The sequence below is a fragment of the Convolutriloba macropyga genome, chromosome 14 (assembly GCF_964194025.1).
Source record: "Convolutriloba macropyga chromosome 14, txConMacr16.3, whole genome shotgun sequence".
NCBI lineage: Eukaryota > Metazoa > Xenacoelomorpha > Acoela > Convolutidae > Convolutriloba > Convolutriloba macropyga.
The window spans coordinates 23,783,002-23,800,167 of NC_134481.1; the positions used below are offsets into that span (position 1 = coordinate 23,783,002).

Here is a 17,166-nt window from a genome sequence, read left to right on the forward strand (position 1 = left end):
ATTGATGAAGAGTTCTTTAGGCCCTGAGGAAGCCTGCACATCTTGAACAATCTTTGCGATGTGTTGATTGTGCATATTGCTTTTGCATCTTCGTCCAGCTCAATTTGATAATATGCATCTGATAAGTCAATTTTGTCCAAAGTAAGAGGCCCCATGGAGATTATGGAAAATGGTCTCCATGTCTAGGATTGGATAGTCCTCGTCCATAACTTTGCCATTGATGTGAACTTTGAGGTCCACGCATAGTCTCAGAGCTCCATTTTTCTTCCGCTGCCACACTACTGGTGATGCATTTGTGACCCCACCAGGTTGTACTGGCTCCAGGATGCCCTGTCGTACCATTGTCTCAAGCTTCTCTTTGACCCTGTCTTGGAGAGGTAGAGGTATCTTTCTGGTTTTGCAGAACATTGGCTGTGATCCCGGTATGAGTTTCACATGCGCTTTGTATCCTTTTACTGAAGGTAGTCTTTCATCACTTACTGCATTGATGCCTTCTTGGGGTAGCATGTCTCTCCCAAGTAGCCCAAACTTTTTGTCGGATTGCAAAACTGCTAGTTGTTGTTGCCTATACTTGCTTCCGTTCCACTCAACATCACATGTTAGTGATCCCAGAAGCGTCAGTTGGTGACCATCATAGGCCTCAAGACGTCTGACGTTCCCATTTAACTGAGGTTTACCACGCTCAGTCCAGGTTAAGGATGATATCACGGTGCTATCAGCACCGGTATCAACTTGCATTTTTATTTTATGGTCTTTTACTGTAATGTACTCCCATGTCACCGACATGTTAAACACGTTTTCCCGTGTATAGTACATTCCCATCTCCATTTCGGATGATGTTTGACCAGAAAACTTACCCTCTTCCTCGCAGAAATTGTTGTGCTGGTCAGACTTACCTGACTTAGGCCGGGTTTTATTTCTGCGCATTTTTGAAAAGTGCCCCACCTTTTCACAGGTGTTACATTTTGGTCCAAGGCCGGACGAGGCTTGCTGCTGTGTGGTTTACCTCCACATCAATTACACAAGTTACCATTGCCTTTATTACCAGTGAACTTTTCACTAGGTTTTCTGAAGGTTTTTTTGAAGTTGTATCCCACTTCTTCTTTTATTACAAATGGTCTATTACCTGTTGAGGAACTCGCAAAAACCATTGCTTGACTTCTGAACTGTAAGCGTCCTGTCATTTCAGACAGAGACATTGTTGGCCTAGTTTTAATGCCGTCTAATAGTCTAATTTGGCCTCAGGGTCTCTCAAACCTGAGATAAATTTTATTTTCACCAACTTTTCCTAAGGGTTGGTTACTGTAATTAGTTTTTCGAAGTCACAATAACGTGCTTCTTCTCTTGACTTTATCTTCTTTCTTCTCTGCGCGACATTCCGCCACAAAAGACATGATCCACGCAGTACAGGATTCTGTAATGTACTCCCATGTACAGCATTCTGCAGATCCAAGGTTTGTCGGTCGTTTGGTGGTCTGGACACCATTGTCTAGACACCACTGTGATGTACAGCATTCTGCAGATCTAAGGTTTGTCGGTCGTTTGGTGGTCTGGACGCCATTGTCGTGGTCTCGAGCACGAATAACAAGAATTTTTTTATTTTATTAATTGAGTTCAAAATGGCCTAAATGTACAAAATTTCACAGGTATTTATAATCCGTATAAGTATGAAAATTTACAGATCCGTCTAGATATAGATAAACTGATATGTGTTAATTTACACCTTAGTTGTGAACAAGTTTTTCCCCGTGACGTATATGGCAAGTAGGGGTGCAGTTTTTTGCACTTAACACATTGTTCTCCCTACCTGAGAACATGTCATTGCTATCTACTGGGAGGGTCGGAGAGTTGGTTACTGATCGTGTTTGGTGGTGGGAAGGTCGAATCTATCTCACAAATTTATGGTTTATGTACATTGATAAACTTGTGGTATAAACAAATTTGAATCGACGATTCGGTTCAAATTAGAAGCCATTGTTCAATTTCACTTCACCAAACATCAGGTAAGAAAGTTTTCTTTATATATCGAAGTTTTAACTCAAGTTGCTAAGTTCGCTACTTCTCGATATATCACACCCTAAAAACATACCGAATTCATATAAGTATCATCAGACTATCAAAAAATTGAATAATGAACCAATATTAATTGAAGTCGAGAAGATCACCTGTCCATCGACAGAAACTCCATTCGCTGACTCGGTGGCGCGTAAGCAAGGCATAAGCGTCCGGTTGTCGAAGCTTCCAAAAATAGAGAAGCATATTTTCTCTTCCATTGAGAAAATCTGTTCTAAACCTGTTATTTTTTGAGGATCTTTTCCGTTTGTGCCCCCAGCTTGGTGGGCTCATACTACTTGCACCCCCAGACGCACGTGGATTATTTGTACTATGTAATGCTCAGTAAAAGAGGGGCGCAAAGCCCTCCTTTTTTATGACGCCCGTTTAATTTATGTATTTACAGCATGATACTTCAATATACTGGGTTGGGTAATGCAATATCAACTCAGTCTTTAATGCAAAATCGTTGCACCTTGAGCCTGCGGATTTGTATGATCACCAAATTCATCCTGCAGCATTCAACTGGCGTCCTAGTTTTAATACTTGGCGTTCTTTCAGCGGCTCTTCTGGCAACAAATCTTGTGAAACAAATTCTGGAATCTTAAAACTGGTTAACATATTGACGGTGTTCATAAGAATTTGCTTTGACTACGATTCCAGTATCTCAATAACGGGCCTAAGTGCCCCACCTTTTCACAGGTGTTACATTTTTTGTCCAAGGCCGGACAAGGCTTGCTGCTGTGTGGCTTACCTCCACATCTATTACACAAGTTACCATTGCCTTTATTACCAGTGAACTTTTCACTAGGTTTTCTGAAGGTCTTTTTGAAGTTGTATCCCACTTCTTCTTTTATTACAAATGGTCTATTACCTGTTGAGGAACTCGCAAAAACCATTGCTTGACTTCTCAACTGTAAGCGTTCTGTCATTTCAGACAGAGACATTGTTGGCCTAGTTTTAATGCCGTCTAATAGTCTAATTTGGACTCAGGGTCTCTCAAACCTGAGATAAATTTTATTTTCACCAACTCTTCCTAAGGGCTGGTTACTGTATTTAGTTTTTCGAAGTCACAATAACGTGCTTCTTCTCTGAGGCGTGCTTCTTCTCTTGACTTTATCTTCTTTCTTCTCTGCGCGACATTCCGCCACAAAAGACATGATCGACGCAGTACAGGATTCTGTAATGTACTCCCATGTACAGCATTCTGCAGATCCAAGGTTTGTCGGTCGTTTGGTGGTCTGGACACCATTGTCTAGACACCACTGTAATATACAGCATTCTGCAGATCTAAGGTTTGTCGGTCGTTTGGTGGTCTGGACACCATTGTCGTGGTCTCGAGCACGAATAACAAGAATTTTTTAATTTTAATAATTGAATTCAAAATGGCCTAAATGTACAAAATTTCACAGGTATTTATAATCCGTATAAGTATGAAAATTTACAGATCCGTCTAGATATAGATAAACTGATATGTGTTAAATTACACCTTAGTTGTGAACAAGTTTTTCCCCTTGACGTATATGGCAAGTAGGGGTGCAGTTTTTTGCACTTAACACATTGTTCTCCCTACCTGAGAACATGTCATTGCTATCTACTGGGAGGGTCGGAGAGTTGGTTACTGATCGTGTTTGGTGGTGGGAAGGTCGAATCTATCTCACAAATTTATGGTTTATGTACATTGATAAACTTGTGGTATAAACAAATTTGAATCGACGATTCGGTTCAAATTAGAAGCCATTATTCAATTTCACTTCACCAAACATCAGGTAAGAATGTTTTCTTTATATATCGAAGTTTTAACTCAAGTTGCTAATTTCGCTACTTCTCGATATATCACACCCTAAAAACATTCCGAATTCATATAAATATCATCAGACTATCACAAAATTGAATAATGAACCAATATTAATTGAAGTCGAGAAGATCACCTGTCCATCGACAGAAGCTCCATTCGCTGACTCGGTGGCGCGTAAGCAAGGCATAAGCGTCCGGTTGTCGAAGCTTCCAAAAATAGAGAAGCATATTTTCTCGTCCATTGAGAAAATCTGTTCTAAACCTGTTATTATTTGAGGATCTTTTCCGTTTGTGCCCCCAGCTTGGTGGGCTCATGCTACTTGCACCCCCAGACGCGACGCACGTGGATTATTTGTACTATGTAATGCTCAGTAACAGAGGGGCGCAAAGCCCTCCTTTTTTATGACGCTCGTTTAATTTATGTATTTACAGCATGATACTTCAATATACTGGGTTGGGTAATGCAATATCAACTCAGTCTTTAATGCAAAATCGTTGCACCTTGAGCCTGCGGATTTGTATGATCACCAAATTCATCCTGCAGCATTCAACTGGCGTCCTAGTTTTAATACTTGGCGTTCTTTCGGCGGCTCTTCTGGCAACAAATCTTGTGAAACAAATTCTGGAATCTTAAAACTGGTTAACATATTGACGGTGTTCATAAGAATTTGCTTTGACTACGATTCCAGTATCTCAATAACGGGCCTAAGGGCTCTGGGATGTTTTCTACTACGCATCTTGTCTGTGGCTCTTTACAAAGTACCTGCTCGATGGAGATAATCAAAACTGCTGTGATTCTCAACCGCTCTAGAATCTTTTCACTCCTTTTCTTCATTCTTTTTCTTAATTCCTTTTCTGTTCACCTTATGGCACGATGCCACTTTGTAAACTCTCCTCAATACTATAGACCGGAGAGTTTGATCTTTTCCTGTTTTTGATGGAGTTTACATTGGCATGTTTGGCATAGATATTGAGCATAACTGACCCCGCATTTTTCAGTTGTCCAACAGCTTCCCTCAAAAGACAGAATACAGCAGTCTTTCTTGGCCTTGATCTTCAGCTTGAGGATTTTTTCCGGAATGATACAGGATGCATAAGCTCTTCTACTGTAAGTTAGAAGTCATCTGAGGTGCTCACCCAGCAAGTTCGTCCACCGCTCTTTCCAGACGCTTCTTTATCCATGAGATCCCCACGGCTGCCCCAGAATTCATACTCGTCAAAAACTTTAGAAAGTCATTCTATGAGACAAGCGCTTACTGGTGTTACACAACGACCTTTTCTCGGACGCATGTTTTTCTTGTTAAGAGCCGCACAGGGGTTGCTGGGGCTACTATTGACCTTCTCTTTGTTTTTTTCGACTCGAAGAGGAGTATTGGTTTTCTTAAGGTTTTTGGATATTTTCCGTTTGTGCCCCCCCCCCCACCCAGCTTATTGGGCGCATATTATTTGCCCCCCCCCCAGACACATGTACCATATTTTTACATAATGTTTTACCGTGTAATGGCACTTGCTCTGTGACTGGGGACACAAACAGAAAAGGACCTTATTTGAGGACAAAGAGCCGTTTAATCCCGTGAACCCCTTTATGAATCTATGGCTGCAATTCAAATTGTTATGATCTCTGATTATCTAAAAAGAGAAGCAGCTAGAGGATTGAGAGTCAATTTGACAAATCAGACACATCATTGATGAAACTGAGGATTATTCTTCTCTACATCCCGCAAAAGAAAAAAGAACGTCTTTATGGTTGAAACCATTGTTGTTAAAAACAAGAGAAGTTACAGATGCCATTGCTCTCAGATGTGACTGGGAACCTGTAAAGTTATCATCAACCTGTGAAGTTGGAGAAAAAATAACAACGTTGCTTATTCGACAAAGTAGCTATACCCATATCAGGCACATCTGAATACATACTTCAGCGAGCAAATTGACAAGTGATTTTAATTGCGTATATTGTTAACAATATACGCAATTAAAATCACTTGTCAATTTGCTCGCTGAAGTATGTATTCAGATGTGCCTGATATGGGTATGTATTCAGATTTCACAAGGAGGGACAACAAAAAGAAGCATGACAACAAAACAAAAATTGATAAGATATCAAAGAAAATGGTTTGTTTGGTTGGCGCTTAATAAAAACTCTGTTTAATTGTGACATAAAAGTAAATAATCTGTTGGCTATGGGTTGCTTTAAAACATGCCGAATTCATATAAGTATCACGAGGCTATTAGAAAAATGAACAAAGAACAAATATTAACTGGAGTGAAAAAGATCACCTGTTCATCGACAGAAGCTTCATGCGCTAGTGTCCATGTGCACGGCGCCAGTGTCCGGATGTCAAAGTTTTCATTGGAGCCATAGTAGAAGAGGGATGGTTGCCTTAAATCACTTTTTAAACTATTCAGATATCAATTTAAAGTCTTGTTGCACACTTTTTTCATTGCTAGCGAAGTAGTCTGGATTTATTTAGAATTCTGTGATATTTGACAAATGTCAGAATTCATAAGGGGAAGGGATTTTTTTTCATTGACGAGAGAAAACAAAAATTATTACAAAACAAATTTGCAATAACAAAAAGCAATCTTTTACGTCTGCTCCCCATTTTAGTAGTAAACAGTAGTAATAGTGACGTTGAAGTATCAGTTCAAACAGAAAAATTTGACTTTTAAAACTCAACAATTATTCGGGTACAAGTTAATTCAAAATTATGTTAACCACAAAAAATATAAAATAACAACAGATAGGAATGAAAGCAAAAACACCTTTTCAGGAATAGAAAACAATACACCCGGGATTTTCAAAACATCCTTAATAAAGATTGAAATAAATTTAGTGTAATAATTTTAAGTAAAATGTTGTATATGTGATTTTAACTGTAAATAATTTCAAAGTTTCGTTGTTATTTAAACTCATTTTTAAAATTACACTCAATGAAAAACTTATATACTTTGTAAATGATTTTATTTGATTGTTAAACCTGACTATGAACGCAATGTTCGAAAACGTTCGTTTTCTTACCAATTTAAACTTTAACTGAAAATTCCTTTTTCTCTGTATTTTTAACCATTTTCAATTCGATCTTTAACGGGCCCAGAAAAAGCAATGGAAAGCAAAAAATTAATAATTTTCTCAAATGTTACAGACAGTATTATTCATATATTAGCACTCCATAACGCTGTAAAAAGTTTTCAATACTACATAAAAAAGAAACTTCTGACAAAAATAACAACAGTACCTGGACTTTCTTCCAAACCCAATAGAAAGAATTCGTTGGAAAACGCACAATCTTCTGGCCAAGGGCCGATTGATAACACGAACTGACACAGTTGTGCGGTATGGTCTCAATAACAACAGCATCTCAGGCCATATTTGAATAACTACAGACCAAGTAGTGTACAAGAGCTGACAAACTACTTGACCACAAATAAAAACAAGTTTCAAGCGCTGATGTTCTGCCAGCGCACTGGAGCCCCTGATATTTTCAAAGAGTTGTTGAGCACTGATATACCGGTTCTGAGGGTGAAAAAACCCTGAATATCGAAGCGGAAGACGAAAACTCAGCTGGGAGACTACAGTGTGCTCCACCAGGAACCGGCACGTCAAAGCAAGTCACTGGACAATGTTCTGCAATACCAAGGAAACTTGATAACTCTGTTCAAATGAGGAAAAAATAAGAACTTCGGAAAACGACAGATGAAGACGAGAGCAGAAGTAAGACTGGTTAAAATAGCACAAACCGAAAGTGTAACTTCTCTACAATAATGTTTCATTGCCCCTGTCCATGAGTGATTGTCCATGATGTGCAAAAATCTACCACTACCATGACTCAGATACATTCTCACGCATAAAAACTTCTTAAAACAATTCCTAAACTAGATACAAGTAAAATCATAGAATAAACTATTAAATTGCAAAAACTGAATAATTTTAAGTTTTTTTTAAAAAAAGTTGAACTCCGGATTCTTTGAAGTTTAGAATTCCCAAAAACAAAGTTTTTTCAAAACAAGCGGTGCACTGTTAGCAGCTAAGCTCTTACGGAAAGATATGAGGCGTGGAGAACAAGGACGTAGATTGTTTTAGGAAAAATTTGGGTAGAGTAGGGACGTTCTCAAGAAACATTTTTAAAAATTTGCCTTTAATTGTGTACAGCTTTAGAAAGTAAATGAGATATCTTTCCGAATTGATTAGTAAGAGAGTTAACCACAAGTTGACGAAGCTGTCTGAGATACAGTAGAAGCTTTTGCAGAGTGGATCTCTTTATGACGTTGTTACAATGGACGGTGTTGAACCACTGAAATTTGTCCTGGACGTCTTATCATTAGGTCAATCGCATCCAGTCAGAGACAATCTTAATAAAGTGCACTTCCTAGCGGATGTAGACATATTAGCTTTTGAGTTATGGGAGAACAACACTGATGGTGAAAAAATATAAGAAATAGAATGGTCTCTCAAATGGTACGCCAAGAAGGTAAGTGAGACACCAATGTTTAGAGGGGTTAAAAGTTAAAGATTTTATGAAAGATCAATAACTACTAGTTGTACGAAATGATAAAATTTGTGGTTTTTGTGTTAAGAAACAGACAACGTACTCGGATAAACTAAATGATATCCATAGCGCCAGTCAGTTTGAGGCTCATAATGGAGAAAGTGATGATCTAACAATAAGAACGGAGAAACTGATATATAGAATTTTAAAATAGGGGAAGATAAATGGAAAAATTTATTACGGGCTCTAACAGAATTGCAAACGGCTAGGCTCTAAGTACATAAAAACAGTACACCGCTTTGGCGCGTTCTGTCAATACGCGGTTGCAGTTCCGAGAACCTGACAAAATTTCTGTCGCCCCTTTTTCCAGAAGTTACCAGGTGCAAATAATGAGACTAACTCGAAGAACGCCAGAGCCTCTTTAGAGGCTACCAAATTGGATGAAGATGAGCTAGTATTATCTCTCGCTGTTAGGAGATTGTGCACCAATATAGCGGTTGAGAAAGCAATTGAAAGTGCGCTTGGAGAGGTGTACTTCAGCGACGAAGTTCCTGAGATTCCCAGGTCAATTATGAACAGCCTGTTGAGACTAGCCGTAACGAATTTTCAATTTAATTGTAATATAATTTGGTATACACATTCGTACGGTTTAGCGATGGGTTCTTCGCCGGCGGCAATTGTGGAAAATTTATGAAGAAAATATTTTGAAATTTACTTGCAGAAACTAAATGAGGGAATGGAGAACAAAACTCTCGACATGAACCAAATGTGCATTGATTGCTATCGACGCGTTTTTTTTCCGAGGAAAAGGAGTCCAGTGCGAATCATGCAAAAATTGGTTTCAGGCAAAGTGCCAATATATAACTGACACGGAATATAGGAACATGCCGGAATTTTTTTGGATCTGTTCCTATTGTGCAGAAAAGTGCGACAGAGGACATACAGGAATTGAAAATGTTCTCGAATTAGGTGAATGCCATAGTGTACTGTCAAGGGGAACCTTCTAGACTACCTTTAATATGTATATTCTCTTCACGAAAACTTACAATTCTTTCTTGAGACACCCAACAGTAGTGGAAACCTGGCTTTTCTAGATCAGAACACAAACGTAAACGAAGATTGGAAAAATTTCTGGAATTAGCATCAAAAATGCCGGCATAATCTTAAATTTCCTTTGCTGTGCACCGTCACAACATAAGAAAAATACGACTGACGGGACTTTGCGTAGATTTTTGAAAATCAGTATCCAACTGATTGGTCATCCAGTATTGTTAATGAGACGTTAAATAAAATAGTCACGGAGGATAGCGTTCCAATAAAACCCACCAAAAGTGAACAACATCTCAAAACGATTAATTATCTTAACAAAAATGAGCTCCGGCCGAGGTTTTTAGTTAAATACAGAGGGAACATCACTCAAAATTTTGCAAATAGACTGAAAAATGGAGTGATATTCAAATCATATTCACAGCGAGAAAACTAACAACTTGCTTGCCCACCTTGAAATCATCTTTTGCTAAAAATAGAAAAAACCCGTGTTGTATATAAATTTATTTCTAGTGAATTTGTAGGTCCATCTACGTTTGCCGAACCACCCGACATAATGCCAATAGAGTTTTGGAGCATCAAAAGAAAGATTCCCTGTTGGACAACACCTCGTTGAGTGTTGTGGTATAGCGGATAATATTGAATGGAAGATTCTAGATGCATGTCGTGGTTTGAAAAACTAATGAAATAGAAGCGATCTAAATCAGAAAGCTGAAACCGCAACTAAATAATATTTGGAGTAGTAGTAAAAACTGAATTCTCTTTTCGAGAATTTCAAAATTAGGAAAAGCAAACTGGTACGTTAAGATTGACAAAATTTACAGAAATTTTATCGTAGAAAGTGTATGGGTTATCAATAGAAGAAGAATCCAACTTAGCATTCGGATTTTTAGATATAACGTTTCTAAATGAAGCTAATGTCATGTCGAAAAAATATGCTGTGCTTAAAAAGCACATTAGCCATCTTCGGAGCACTAATGAAGAAACTATTGTCACTCTGAAATTTCTTTGTAGATGGAATGTTAAAACGATAATGATTTGATGGACGTGTGGGGAAACAGTTATAACTGAGTGGGTTCCTTATATCAAATTTGTCATTTCACAGTTTTTATAATAAGATGGAATCATTTCTTATTAGTTGAAAACATATAGAAACTAGTTTATGTTGTTGGAGTGTCGCATTGCAGTCATCTGCGCTTGGATCCGTTTCACCACTCAACACTGAAATCTTTTCAGCAGTTGCAGTTGAGTGATTGTGGGTGACCAAGCTGGACTTCCGTATAGTAAGATTGACCTAATGAGTGTACTGTAGAGAAATTTCCTTCGTTTCTCTGAAACAGAAAGGAACATTTTTTCTTAAAAAATTGAAAGACATTATTGGATTTGGTCCGTTTTTAATCGATGTGAGTTCTCCAAGATAGATTTGACGTATTGATAAAACCCAAGCCAGTAATTTGGCCCGTCGAGGAGAGTTTGTTGTCGCCAAACGTAAAAGGCGAATCAAATGTATAATTAAACGACAGTACAGAACACTTGGAGAGGTTGAATGTTAGAATACTGTAAGAAGCTCAATTGAAAAAGACATCCAAATCATCTTGCACTAGTTCTGACTCGGCAGATAAGAGAATCATCAAGTCAGCGCAATAAAGGCAATAAAGAAAGTAGTTGCTGCTTTCAAGGTTGTCGCCAATATCATTAATGAACATAGCGAATAGTAAGGGCTAAATTACACTGCCCTGGGGAACACGAGAGGTTACTGGAATCTAGGAAGAAAGATAGGAGTCAAGTTTAACATATTGTCTCCTGATGAACAATTAGGACTCCATAGAGGTCAGAAAAACGATGTAAAAACCATAATTTCCTAGTTTCGTCAGGAAATTATAATAGGTTACGCTTAACAGAATCAAACGGTTTCTCTACTTCAAAATATATTGCAACTAACGGCACATTATTTTCCCTTATATAGTAGATAGGGTCCAAGTAATATAACATCTGGGTCACAAAGCTTCAGGATTGCAAAAAGCCATCTCTTGATTTAAAATTGAAGAGCAAACCCTAGGATGCACAAAATTAAAAGAGAAGCGTTCAACTACTAGCAAATATTCAGATAAAATACCAAATGGATGATAATTGGTGATATCACTAGTTGAAACAGACCTGTGAATGGGACTTACATATGATATTTTCCAGACTTCTGGTCAAATTTGCTGTTTGCGTATCCATGTGAATAACTGGCAATTCAGAGGTGCTATCACATCACATGACTGGTGAAGTTCAAAATTTGGGATTCTATCAGGATCCATCGCAAGTGAGTTTTCATTTCGACGCAGTAGGGATTCAATTTGAGCAGTAGTGAAAACGATGTCTCTAGAACAATATGATTTGCTGTGTGAAAGTGTTGGTAACATTGTTTGGCGCTATATACGGTGCCGAAGAGTTTATTGATAAGAGTTGCTTCACCGAAGCGGAAAAAGACGATTCGTTACCTAGTTAAATCGTGGTCGGGAAGTTCTGGGTCATTCAGCGCCACTAAGAAATTTAGAACACTTTTTCGGATACTGCAAGTCCAATTTTTCAAAGAAGAAGCATTTATCGAGTTTTATCAAATCTGCAAAGTCACAGCAATGCAGAGAGCCGAGAAAATTCCACTTTTTCTCTACTTTACTGATAGCTGTTTTCTGCATATGTAAAAGATGATTAGTATGTGAACTCTTTTATTGATATGCCGATTACAGCAAGGGTAGTTGTTCCCGTCAAGGCAAAAAGCACACCTCCATGGACAACATCATTTCTATCCCAACACCCCTCAACAAAGCCTTGTTTCTGTCAAAAAAGATCAAAGAAAATTCCTTCCAATCAATGACTTGCATAAGGTTTGCATGTTATTGATTGATTGGCAAATTACCAACAGGCATTTTATCTCGGTGAGTCAGCTCTCTAACAGTTAAACAAGTTGTCTCTTGTTGTCAGTAATAAATGAAGTTATGGTGTCTGTGATCGAAGTTGATAAGAGGATGGTAACTTAGCTTCTGGACTGTAATCAGATCTCTCCAGGAAATTGTCGCACTACAATAGGACGTTGGGTTTGCTTCCAACCACTTCACGTCATCCACAGGCAATGATACCCACGCTCCGTGGAACCAGGTGCCACATTTTCCACATCCAATTGCCGTTGCGTCATCGTCCTTCATCCTTTTCCTGCATCTCAAGCATTGGGTTGTTGATTTGGAACCAGTCCGCAAACGTTTGGACATTAAAAATATGAAAGTATTTTATGCGCGTGATTCGAACCCAATACGCGCGAAGAGTACCGGGGGCAGGAATTGACGTTGAAGTTTTAGTTCAAATAAAAAAAATTTGACGTTTGAAATTCAAAAATTATTCGCGTGCATGTTAACTTGATATTTTGTTGACACCAACAAGTAAAAAATTGTAACAGATGGGAAAAAAACTTGAAAACTTATTACACTAAAATAACTCAACAAAGATGGAGTTATTATAGTGTGATAAATTTATATAAAACGTTGTAAATGAGATTTTAACTGTTAAAAATTTCCAAAACTTGTTTTTTATTTTAACTCATTTCATAGAATTAGAGTCAAAGACGTTTATATAATATGTATTTGATTTTTTTTATTGTTAAACCTGACGATGAACGCAGTGTTTGAAAGAACTCGTTTTTTTAATAGATCTAATTTTTACTTGACATTTTCAGCTTATATTTATCGTAATAGTAATATTTCAGGCATCGGGGTCTTCAAGGGTTGTATCGAGACCACGTCCAAGTTCTATTGTTTTCTGAAAGCCAGAAAGAACGTGGAAGACCTCCTGAAAAAAGCTTAGGGAAGGAGGTTTGAACTGAGAAGAAAGGTAGAATTTTTTTGTTCAATTATTGTTCTTTCTACGCAAAAAAAACTTCGTCACATAATGGACGCCCACTCTGAAAGAATGGAAGCATAAGCTAAGAAAACTGTCAAAACGCCAGGATAGATCGCTATGCAACACTGATGGTGCAATGAAAACACTTGACAACTTGTAACTACCTGTTTTTGTCAAACATCTTCCTTCTTACGGGCCGAAGCTCACGTTTAATGAAAATTTTAATGGAACTTTTTCTCGAAGATGTTGATAATTTAGTAAAGAAAATAATCTGAGACAAAAAGGAGTATATGGTGAAAAGCTCGGTGAGATTGAAAAATCTGCTAAAGGGTACGCTAAGAACCAAAGAGAAACGTCAGTGGATAGAAGTCTGTCAAAAGTGACCAAGTATCATGAAGAACATGACCTCTTAGTTGTACCGTTTGATAAAGGTAATCGTTTTTGCGTAACGAGAAGGTAGAGATATCAAACAAAACTCGACCAAGTTCTTGATTGGCCTCAATTTTCACATATAGACGCAGGTGATGACATCATAAAAAATGCATAAAACGATATTAACTTATCAATCCCTTTATTGGAAATAAGAAAACATGATTGATTAGCAAAAAAATTATCAAAAATGAGATCAACTGCCGCGCAACCCTTCAGACTTTATGGTCTGGCTAAAGTGCACAAGACAGACACAACATTGCGCCCTGTTCTGCCAATACCAAGAGGTCCGCACTACAATTTGGATAAATTTTTAAAGCCGCTCTTTGATTGAGTTCCTGGGGAAAACATCAAAACCACCACTTTGCAAGCGAGAAAAATACTTGAGAGTATTGAACTTGAGGAAAACAAGCAAATAATTTCTGTGGGTGTAAAAAATGTTTCTACAGTTTTACCAGTTTTTGAAGCCCTTGAAATAACTCTGCGATCTTTATACTCAAAAGACAACGAATATGACATCAAAAGATTCTTACTCAAGCTCTTACTGAAACTGGCAGTCGCCAATGTTCATTTCAAAAGAAAAATTAACTGGTACTGTCAAAAAAACGGCCTGGCAATGCGGGAATCCCTAGCAATTGTCTTAGCTAACATTCGGAGAAGTCTTTTGAAGAAAAATTGAGTGACGAAAGTCTAAAACCGAATGTGAGAATTAAAGACCCCGAAAAAAATGTCCAGATTGCGTACGAAAAATTGCATGGAACAGCAAAGCTGTCGAGAGTGAAAACTGCAAGAACTGGCTCCAAGTCAGATGCGAAAATATAGACAATGAGCAATACAAAAAAATGGAGATATCGTTTGGATTTCAATGAACTGCAAAAATATGCCAGTAGGTGAATATGACAGAAAACGGAAAATTTTGGAAAGCTATGTTGATGACATTATTTGTACCGTAAGAGACGACCCTGATAACTTGCTCCAAAATCAACGATTTGCATCCAAACTCAGAATTAACTCCTGAATATTTGAATGATAAGCGCGATTTAGCGTTTTTGGATATGACAGTGTATGTTAATGAACAATGAAAGATAACCTTTAAATGGTGCCAAAAACAGGCATTGGTAATATCCTTCATCTCCCAAGTTTTGCACCATTTAAACACAAGAAGAACGTGAATAGAGGGTCAATCCGTAGGCTGGTGAGCTGCACGAATAATTGGATAATCTTTGACAAAATTTTTAAAAATGAATGAAAGATTCGGCTAAAAAACAATATCCAAAGAGTTCGTCTTTAAAAAAGTAAATGAAACGTTTCAAAAAAATTTAGCACAACCAAAGAAACTCAACAAACTTGTTGCATAAAACAGCTCAAATTAATCCTTATAGAAAAAGAACAATGAACTGCCATTATTATTTCTGCAATACGGAGGTAACCTTAGCCTAAGTTTTAAGGAAAAAAAAATACTGCAGCAGAAACACCTCTGATCTTCACAACCCGCAAACTCAAGGCATGCTTACCAACATTGATATCGGTGTTTGAGAAGCATCTCATGTGATCTTCCAGATGACTTGTAGTGGATGTAATTCCACATATGTCGAGCAGACGTGGTTGGACAACATGTGGTGAATTTTGTGGCTCTTTGCGAGCTTTTGAGTGGCGTGTCATTGATCAGTGCAACGACTGGCAAAACTTATGACAGTGGAAGCCAATTACATTGTGCAGCAAAGTCTGAACTTAACACTTGGGATGAATTCAACAGCAGAGTGTTAACACTCAAATATTGGTCTACATGCAAACATGGGGCTTTTTGCGGAATTTTCATGTCAGTGAGATCGAATTGACTAAAAATTTTAAGAAAAAGAAGGCGATTCAAAAAATGGAGTTAAATAGTAAAAAAAAATGAAAAACAGCAAAAAAACTTGAAAAACTGGAAAAAAAATTGAGACAAAAATTTCGTTTAATTTTTTGTTTCAAATTTTGTATAAACGAAATCGTGACAAACACACAATACCGAGTGTTAGAATTAAAGACCCCAAAAAGAATGTCCAGATTGTCATCGAAATATTGCTTGGAATGGCAAAGCTGCCGAGTGTGAAATCTGCAAGAACTGACACCAAGTCAGATGCGAAAATATAGACAATGAGCAATACAAACAAATGGGGATATCGTTTGGATATGAATGAACTGCAAAAATTTGCCAGTAGTTGAATATGACAGAAAATGGAAAGTTTTAGAAAGCTATATTGATGACATTATTTGTACCGTAAGAGACGACCCTGATAAATTGCTCCAAGAAGTTAACGATTTGCATTCAAGCTCAGAATTAACTCCTGAAACGTTGAATAATAATCGCGAATTAGCTTTTTTGGATATGGCAGTGCATGTTAATGAACAATGAAAGATAACCTGTAAGTGGTGCCAAAAACAGGCATTGGTACTATCCTTAATTTCCAAAGTTGTGCATCACTTAAACACAAGAAGAACATGAATAGAGGGTCAATCCGTAGGCTGGTGAGCTGCACGAACAATTGGAAAAACTTTGACAAAATTTTTCAAAAGGAATGAAAAACTTTGGCTAAAAAACAATATCGAAAGAGTTCGTCTTTAAAAAAAGTAAATGAAACGTTTCAAAAAAATTTAGAACAACCAAAGAAACTGAACAAACTTGTCGTACAAAACAACTGAAATGAATCCTTAAAGAAAAAGAACAATGAATTACCATGATTATTTCTGCAGTACAGAGGTAAAATTAGCCTAAGTTTTAAAAAAAAAAGTAAATACTGCAGCAGAAACAACTGTTATCTTCACAATCCGCAAACTCAAGACATGCTTACCAAGATTGATATAGGTGTTTGAGAAGCAACTCATGTGATCTTCCAGATGACTTGTAGTGGTTTTAATTCCACATATGTCGGGCAGACGTGGTTGGACAACATGTGGTGAACGTTGTGGCTCTTCGCGAGTTATTGATCAATGAAACTACTGGCAAAACTTATGACAGTGGAAGCCAATTACATTGCGCAGCAAAATCTGGCACTTAACACTTGGGATGAATTCAACAGCAGAGTGTTAACACTCAAATATTGATCTACATGCAAACATGGGGCTTTTTGCTGAATTTTCATGTCAGTGAGATCGAATTGACTGAAAATTTTAAGAAAAAGAGTGCCATTCAAATAAATGGAATAAAATAGTGAAAGGAATGAAAAACAGCAAAAAACTTGTAAAACTGGAATGAAATTCAGACAAAATTTTTGTTTAATTTTTTATTCAAATTTTGTATGTATGAAATCGTGACAAACACAAAATAACGAGTAAGAGAATTAAAGACCCCGAAAAAAATGTCCAGATTGCCATCGAAAAATTGCATGGAAGAGCAAAGCTGTCGAGTGTGAAAACTGCAAGAACTGGCACCAAGTCAGACGCAACCAGATAGACAATGAGCAAATGAGCAACACGAAAAAATGGGGATATCGCT

At 37.5% G+C, this 17,166-nt stretch overlaps 2 protein-coding genes across 2 annotated transcripts in view; both read right to left on the reverse strand.

The window, feature by feature from the left end:
* LOC142353713 (importin-8-like) overlaps window positions 1-17,166 on the reverse strand; it is a 371,797-nt gene that overhangs the window by 35,088 nt on the left and 319,543 nt on the right. The window lies entirely within an intron of this gene.
* On the reverse strand, window positions 127-507 carry LOC142352887 (uncharacterized). Its single transcript, XM_075405042.1, has one exon. It carries the CDS (start codon window positions 505-507, stop codon window positions 127-129), a length of 381 nt encoding a protein of 126 aa, XP_075261157.1.